This window comes from Mesoplodon bidens, assembly GCF_964165515.1.
Source record: "Mesoplodon bidens genome assembly, chromosome: 10".
Taxonomy (NCBI): Eukaryota; Metazoa; Chordata; class Mammalia; order Artiodactyla; family Ziphiidae; genus Mesoplodon; species Mesoplodon bidens.
The window spans coordinates 3,111,150-3,119,856 of NC_138172.1; the positions used below are offsets into that span (position 1 = coordinate 3,111,150).

General features: G+C 58.4%; 1 protein-coding gene across 1 annotated transcript in view; it reads right to left on the minus strand.

The window, feature by feature from the left end:
- WNT7A (Wnt family member 7A) overlaps positions 1-5,877 on the minus strand; it is a 69,164-nt gene extending 63,287 nt beyond the window's left edge. The window contains exons 1-2 of the mRNA XM_081246819.1: positions 5,671-5,877; positions 704-930 (exon numbers count right to left, since the gene is read on the minus strand). Of these exons, the coding sequence (XP_081102945.1) occupies positions 704-930; positions 5,671-5,741 (298 nt within the window). The 5' untranslated portion in view covers positions 5,742-5,877. The remainder of the gene's footprint in view (positions 1-703; positions 931-5,670) is intronic.
- Positions 5,878-8,707: the final 2,830 nt, after the last annotated feature.

Here is an 8,707-nt window from a genome sequence, read left to right on the forward strand (position 1 = left end):
ACACACAACATGGCCTTCCCCACATCGACCGGGACCTCCTGGCAACCAACGTTGTTCCCGTGCCCTTTCCACCAGGCTTTTCTCACAATTGCTTTGGAAACCAAATGTGTGGCCCAACACTCTGTGTGCGTGTCTGTATGTGTATATCTGCACGACACACCATTCCCATAAAACAGGGGTTGGAAATTCAAATGCCCACAGCGGCCAGGCAAGTCATATAAGGGGATTGCGTGGCAATGCAGAAGGGTGGGGACTGTGGCAGTGAATGGGCTGCCCAGGCTCCACCTAAAGGGTGCTGTGTTCTCAGCTGCAGCCCATTATTAACTAAGTGGGCACAGGTGTAAGCTATCCGTAGATCTGCCAATTTTTCAAAAGGAGCCAGAAGTTCATATTTTTAGGTGAAACAGATAGTTTTGAAATTTGGGCTTCAATTTAAAAAACAGTATCGGTGCTGTATCAACCAGTTAGCATTTGGACCACTGGCTGCTGGTTTGCAACTCTACTGGGAACAGTTGGTGGTGGATTCCAATCGGAGAGCTGACCCTCATCAGCAGACCTAAATTCAAGTTGTGGCACCTGCAGGATCCCATATCTAGGGCGTTCCAGCCCGTGGTAGAGAACGGGGTCCCAGAGCACTCCCGAGACATTTTGGTCTCCCCATAGTTTACAAGACCCCGCTTGGGGTGTCTGGGTGAGCACATACCCACTTTGAGCTCCTTTCCGAAGACGGTGCGCTCCCCCAGCGCCGAGCAGTTCCAGCGGCCATTGCGGAACTGAAACTGACACTCGTCCAGGCCCATTTGCGAGCCTTCTCCTATGACGATGATGGCGTCGGGCCGGCTCTGGCAGATCGCCCGCTGTCTGGGAGCCAGGCCTGGGATCTTGTTACAGATGATGCTCGCGCCCAGAGCTACCACCGAGGAGAAGCCACTGGAGCAGGGGACACAGAGAGACGGAGCGTTAGGCCAGCAAGGTGGGGGGCACACCTACAGGCCCTCCCTAGGCGTCCAGCCCTGCCCTCCCCCTGCTACTGCTCCCAGCACGGGTCTCTCAACTTTTTTCATACTGCACCCCCAACCCATGTTCACTCATTTATAATACCCATCAGTACTTGTACCATGTGTATATTCAATATTAGTGAGGCTTGATTTCTTTTTTAGATACAAAGAAAGATGATGCATGTCACAAACATACTGTCAAATGAACTAAGCCAGTTGCCTTTGCATCTATGGGAGAATTCAACTGAGATGAAGTTTAAAATCATGCAAAATGGAACTGCACTGTTTAGGGGTCATCTCTGGGTGGTAAAACTGCAAAGGTAACCACCAAGTTTCACGTAGCATTTGCCTCCGAAAGGGGGATGGGTGCACAGATGTTGATTAAAGAAAAAAAAACTGTTCAGACATGTTATATATGTACAACATAATGTATGTATATGTTTTATTTTTTAAAAATCTTTAACTGTGAATAAAAGTTGTAGTATTTCCTTCCTGCATGCCAATGGAATATGTGTATCCCACTCCAGGCATAACTGGCCTAGAGGACACTTATGACTATCGCAGTGAGGTTCTGTCTTCCCAGCGCATTCACAGGTACGTACTAGGCACCTAGCAGGGCACCAGGCTCCCAGGCACCATGCTGGGAGACAGGCAAGGCCCTGCCTTCGAGGGGCTATGGAGGGAGACCATGCAAATGTCTCAAATGAACACAACACAACATTCAGTGACGTGCACTACAAAGAAAATAAATGAAGATGCTGTGATAACAAGTAGTGGTGGGTCTGGGAGGGAAGGGAGAGGGGCTGCTTTAGAATGAGTGGTCAAGGAGGGCCTCCCTGAGGAGGTAACAGTGCAGAAGAGACCTGAATGGTCAGGAACCAGCCATGGGAAGGTCTGGGGAAGAGTATTCTGGGCAGAGGGAACAGAAGATGCAAAGTCCTGGGAAGGGAACAAGCCTGGGATCGCCAAGGAACAGAAAGAACCCACAGAACCCAATGCAGAACCAGGGCTCGGTGGGGGGGGGGGGTCTGGGGAGAGGGGATGGCTCAGGGCTGATCTTTCTCGGTACATCAAGAAGCACCGAAGGGCTGGAAGCAGGTTACTGACGGGATCCCACGTCTCCAGCCCCAGTGGGGAGAGGACTGAAGGGCTCCAGAACAAGAGCAGGGAGAGTGGCAGGCCAGAGGTGGCTTGGCCTTGGTGGCCGTAGTGGGGGTGGCTGCAGATGGCGGTGACCCAGCTCACTGATGGATGAGGTGGAGCCGATGGGAGGGCTGGGGAAAGGTACAAGGGAAAGAGAGGCGTCAGTGTGACTCGTGGGTATCTGGCCTGAGGGTGGGCCCATTTCCTAATAGCAAGATAACCCCAAAGAGGCTCCAATGGTAGCCCTGACAATGCAGCTAGCCCTCCCTTTACACAAAGATGGCCCACTTGTCTGGAGCTTCCTTTTGTACAATCCTTTAAAGGTCATCAAGCATCCTTTGAAAGAGAAGGTCTCACTCTGGTTATAATAATGAGCTCCCATTTACATGGGCCATGATCAACAGCTGGGCTAAGTGCCGCGTCTTTCCAGTCCAGGCTCAGCTGTGGGACGTTGTTCTGGAATTGGGATTTCTCAAGGCGAGGGTCCCCTGACCAACACCACAAGAGCTGAGGTGACCCCACTCCGCTCGAAGCACGTAACTGCCGCTGCCACACACCAGCCCTCTTCCTGCCTCAGTCCCTCGATCCTTGCTGGTCCCTCTCCCTGGAAGCCCTCTCACCCCCTGACCTTCACACGGTTGGCTTCTTGCCACCATCCAAGTGACCTCAAGGGTCACCTCCCTGACCATCCCACCTAAGGGAACCTGCCTCTCCACCCCATCCCTCCTAACTTTCCATCACAATCTCTGTCTTGTTTACTTAATATTCTTGATTACTCATGGTCTTCTGAAATGTTTTAATGTATGTGTTTGTTTTTAACCTGTGTGCTTGCTTGTTTATCACCTGTCTTTCTCATTAGACCATCAGCTCCTTGAGGACAGGGAGGCTGTCTGCTGGCTCGCTAAATGGATTGTGGAGCTTCAAAAATGTCACTCAGGGTGAGCGCCTATTACACAGCAGGTGCCCCTAGTTATGCCTTGAATGCACCCGGGAACTTCTGCAGCAGCCCTGTTATATGCAAATGCAGTATGGCAGGTCCTACCACTAACTCTAGACCACTCGGCCTTTCTAAACAGCCCTATAGGGCAAGAATCACCATCTCCATTTCACATCTCCACTTTGCGTAGCTGAGAACCAAGGCTCACCGAGGTTGAGGCCTGGAGGCTAGCAGGTGATGGTTCTAAAACAGGACCCTAGCAAGAGCTCTCGGTCATTCGTCTCAGCCACTCAAAGGGAGTCTAACACGGAGCTAGGACATTTTAAATGTTTCAGGAAGACGCAGCACAGAAAGAGGAGGTCAAGTGGAGATGCTCTGGCCACAAGTCAGGAGGAACCTCTCGACACCTAGTTGACCACCAGGAAATCCCTACACCGGCAGAGAGTGAAACTATATATTGGGGTAAAAAATGCACAGGCACCATAGTCTCTCAGCTAAGAGCTCAGGTCTAGGGTGCCATCTAAGCTTCCTTCACCTAGTAGCTGTGTGACCTTGGGCAAGTTACATACACTCTCTGTACTTCCGTTTTCCCATCGCTAAAATGAGGATATTAACTAGACCTCACCTCATAGGGCTGCTGAAAAATTAAATGTGTCAAAACATGGGAAGTGCCCCGAAGGTGTCAGGCACACAGTGAGTACTCAATAAGTGAGCTGCTGTGGTAGTTGTTATTATTGCATCTGATTGTTACAAAAAGGCTAGTGCTTGAGTCACTTGAATTATCCAAATAAAATAAGAACACCACAGGTGCCCTACCATCCATCCAAGGAACCGAAAGGCCTCCCATGCCCATTTTACAGATGGATAACCCTAGGTGCAGAGAGCAGCAGCAGGGCCTGGCCCCAAACCACCCTGCAACTCCTCCCGACCTGGCCCTCTCCCCACCCCAAAGGGCGGCAGCGGGGCGGAAGGCCGGCGCCCTCCCTCCGGGCAGATGGGCCCCTGCGGGGACTATGAGGTCTCGGCGCCGCCGGCGGGAGGTCGGGCGGGCGGGGCGGCCAGGGGAGGTTATTTTCTGTTGTTTTCCCTTTCTCTCTCCCCTCCCGGGTCCCTCCGCCCCGTTTCTAATTAAAAAGGAGATAAAGCCGCACGCGGCCAGCGCCAATCAGCCCGACCGGCTTCCTGGATGCTGGATGCGCGCGGGACGGCGGGGCGCGGGCCAAGATGAAGATTAAAGCAGGGGGAAAAAAAGAAAAGCCACCCAGATGCGGGCGAATCAATAACACTTAAAACACACCGGCAGGCAGGCAGCGCGCGAGCCTCGCAGCCGCCTCTCCGCCCGCGGTCGCGTCTCGGCCCGCGGTCAGAGCTGGCAGCCGCTTGGTCCGCTCTGTGCGCACCTGCTGGCCGCCACGGCCGGTCAACTTAAGAAATCCCCACGTCAGAGCCGCGGGGTGGGGAAGCGGAGGAGTGGTAGTGACAAAACACAAAGGATCCACCACACACACACACCATCGCCGCAGCCCCTGCAGTCCGACCTCTACCCGAGCGGAGCTGGGGGAGCAGGTTGAGTGAAACCTGCCAAGGTGGCCCTTGAGCGTCAGAACCTCTACCCATCCCTAAAGCCCCCGCCCCCACCTCCTGTGCTTCACGCGCGTTATCTCCGAAGTACAAAGGGTGACTGGCCGCGCAAATGCAGCTCCAAGACGCGTCCCGAGCCGCCCCCTCCCACCTTCCAGCCAGCGCGCCGCCCCGGCCCCACCTCCTAGAAAGGCTGGTGTGAGGCAGGGAGGGCTGCTCCGCGGGCGAGCCGGCCGCCTCGGGTGCCCAGTTTTAGGGGGCGGGGTGCCCCGCCTCTCTCTGGCGCTGGCTCTGCGAGCTTGTCTCCCTGGGTGTCTCGGGCCATCTCTAGTTCTACCTTTGTGTGCGTCTGTTAGGGTGGTTGGCGCTGTCCCCTTCGCCTGGGATGGGGCTCCGGGAGTCTGAGGGTCCTTGGGAACCGGGTGGTGCCAAGGCTCTGAGGAGCGTTTTGTGTTTTTGCCAGCGAACGTCCCTCCCTCCGGGTACCTGTTCCCAGTTCATGGACCGGCCCCGCCTGCCGCCCGGGGACTGCCCTGTACTAGGAGCGGCTGTGCCCGCGCCTCTGTGTACAGAGTTCCTTTCGGGCTCTGGGGGCTGAGCTCCCTGCGAGCGGCTGTGGTCCTGGCTGGGTGTTCCCGCTGGACCTGCTGTTCCCATGCCCTGGTCTGAAGGCTCCTTGGGAGACGCTGACCTTTGCAGCGGCTAGCCCTCTTCAGAGTCCCCCAAGCTGGAGCGTCCCTATTGGCTGTCCTTGGTTTGGGGGGCTTCCAGCCTCAGGCGTTCTCAGAACGGCCGGTCCCCTTGCCCGTGTCTCTGGAGCTGTGCGCGCCCCTGGGGCTCCCGCCCGAGGGGGGCCTTTGTGCGCCCACCGCTCCCGCACCGCGCCCACCCGGCGTCTCTGAGGAGCCAAGGAAGTTGGCGACCGGCGGCGGCTCGCGGGCGGCGCAACCCCTCCCCAAGCCACGCCAACTTTGCCGGGACGCGCGTGCAGGAGGTGCGAGCGGCCCTTACCCGATCCGGAGGTAGACCATGCCCAGGCTGAGAAAGAGGTGGCCCAGGCAGCGCCGCGCTTTCCGGTTCATAGTCCCCGCTGGCCTCCGGGGCCGCGGGCCGGGCTGTGCTGATCCCGCGGGCCGGCCCTGGCGGGGCAATCAACATAGCCCGCCCGGGAGGCGCGGGCCGAGGCTTCCCGGGGCCGTCTGTCGTGCGCCCGTCCGCGCGCTCGGCGCCTGAGCCTCGCCGGGAGCGCGGGAGCCACGGAGCGGGAGGAGGGAGGGAGGAGCGAGCGCGGCACGGGGCGACGCCGGGCTGCGCGCGAGCGGCCGGTGCAAGTGTGCGAGGCGCGGAGAGTGCGGGGGCGCTGCAGCCTCCCGCCCCCGCCCCTCCCTCCTTCCCTCCTTTCTCCCGTCCCTCCCCCGCCCCTCCCCCACCCGCCTCCCCGGAGCGCCCGCCCCGCGCCCCCGCGCCCGCGGGACAGGGCCGCCTGCTCCAAGCGCGCTCGCGCTTGCCCCACCCGCTCCCGCGGCGCCCCCTCCTGGCTCCGGGGCGCGGAGCTGGTCCGGGGCAGTGGGAGTCCGGAGGGGCTCCACCCGACGCTAACTCGTAAATTGCGGGGCGAGCGGAGGCTCAGGGACTGCCCTCAGGTTGGCGGGAATCGGGGCTCAGCCGAGAACCCTCTCGCCCTGGCCTGCGTCCCCGTCCCCGCGGCCCGGCCGAGCGCTCGGAGCTGTGGGGTGTTAGGGCGCACCCAGGTTCCTCCCTCCCTTGGCTTCCAGCCCAACTTCAGGGGAGGGCGCCCCCTTACGCAGGGCTACTGGTGGTGCGGGGACGACTGGCTCAGAGTACTCCTCCCCGCCCCCGTCTATTCGAGGCGGGGAGGCAGGTGGGTGCCCAGGTGAGACAGCCTCCTCTGGAGTCCCGCTCCTAGAGGAAAGTCGGAGTCGGGCTGAGGCCTGGATGCCCCGCACGCAACCCAGACGTGGGGCGCCCGAGTAGCCGTAAGGCTCCGGGCGCAGCCGGCTGTTCAGCGCGCTCTCGCGGCGACACCTGGCGGGCGCGACGGGCGGTGCAGCTCCGCCTCGCTCCCGGGGACAGCGTCCAGGCTGACCAGAGGTCCTGATCCTTTCCTGTGAGAGACACCCCAGTCCAGTGAGCTAGGGGGCGGTTGGACTCAAGTTTCAGCTGAAGAAATCGAGGCTCAGGGGCGCAAAGGTGTTTTCCCACAGTCACCAGCTGGTGAATGGCAGCGCTAGATTGGAAACAAGGCGTGCCTGACTGTAGTTAACAGCCCCCTCCCCAGGGCTATTACTTCTGAATTGCTTTTCTAAATTACACACACGTGGGGACTTCCCTGGCGGTCCAGTGGTTAGGACTCCGCTCTTTCACTGCTGGAGGCTCGGGTTCGATCCCTGGTTGGGGGAACCAAAATCTCGCAGTCTGGGGAACTAAGATCCTACAACCGCATGGCACAGCCGGAAAAAAAAAAAAAAGAAAATCATACACGTTCCCTGAAAACCACTATTCTTGCCTTCATTCCCATTCCACAGATCTCTGTGCCACGCACCAGGGTGCGCACCATGGATACAATGAGGGACAAGGACAACGTCCTGCTCTCGGAGCTGGTGGAAGAGGCAGACCAGAAGTAAACAAATGTATCATTTGAGACATCACAGGCGCAAGTGCAGACAATAAAGCAGAGTGATGGGAGAGGCACTGCTGGGGCTGGAGGGTTGATTTTAGATGTGAGGAGGTGGCCTGAAGGACACGGGAGCCACAGGCCCAGCAGCACACGACGAGGAGGCAGTGCAAAGGCTCAGAGGTGGGCGGGGCCCCAGGAGGGCCAGGGGCTGCTCCAGAAAGAGAAGGAAGCGCAGCGGGCCCTAGGGAGGAGGTGGGGGCATGCGGATCCCCCGGAGCTGTGTGGGCACGTGCGGAGCTCAGCTTTCAGCACAGAGTTTGGTGGGAAGACGTTGGAGAGATCAAAGAAAGGGGGACTCATGTGACTTGTGTGTTCAAAGGCTGCCCTGTGGAGAGTCCACAGGGGGCATGAAGAGGGCTGGGCAAAGTGGGACAGACCAGAGAGGAGGCTACCCTGTGGTCCAGGTACCAGACATGGGTGGCTTCACTTTGTGTGGCCTCTCAGTGAGAGGTGGGTCCTCCGTGTCTCCCTGCTTGAGTCTGGGCGGGCCAGTGAGGGCTTGGCCCAGTAAGGTGACAGAGTGACACCACAAGGCCCCTTCTGTCTTGTTGCCTGGAACACTGCTCTGCAGCCCTGAGCCACCAGGGGAAGAATCTGTAGGCTGCCATGTTGTGAGGAAGCCCAGGCACATGCAGAGGCTGTGGGGGGCGTTCCAGTCCCCCATCCACGTTGAGGTTCGCCTTGGAATTACCCCAGCCCAGGCGCCAGACGTGTGGGTGAAGGAGCCTCTAGGAGAGCCCAGCCACCAGCCATCGTGTCTTCCCATCTTCCCGGCAGAGGCACTGCGGACAGTGGCTTCTGTGGTCATCCCAGTGTGCCCTGCCCAAGCTCCGAGCCCCATAACCTGGGAGTATAATGAAATGGTTATTTTATGCCACTGTGTCTTGGGGTCCCTTGTTGCATAGCAATTGTAACTGGAACAACTAGGGTGGACATGGGGTGCAGATAGGAGGGAGGAGGCTGGCACACGAGCAGCTCTGATGGGACTTGGAAGGAGTCAGTGGGGAGGGGCAGAGGGAGAGAGAGAGAGAAGCGAGGAAGCAGCAGTGTCCTCCATGCTGGCTGGGGTGCCTGCGTGGAGAGAGGCGGCAGTGAGTGACTGGGGCGGGGACGGAGCCACCAGGATTTGGAGAAGAAGTCACAGGTCTGTCCTGGCCATCTCCTGCCTCCTGTCTTTCTCCCAGCCCTGAGCAGTCTGCCTCCAGAACGTCACTCACATGTGCTCTTTCTACTCTACATGCGCTGTCATTCTTAGGCCAAAGATGTGCTCACGTCACAAATGTTAGGGGATGTTCACGACCAGGACGTTGGAGCAGGTGCCGGAGACATAACAGTGGATCAAATAAATTC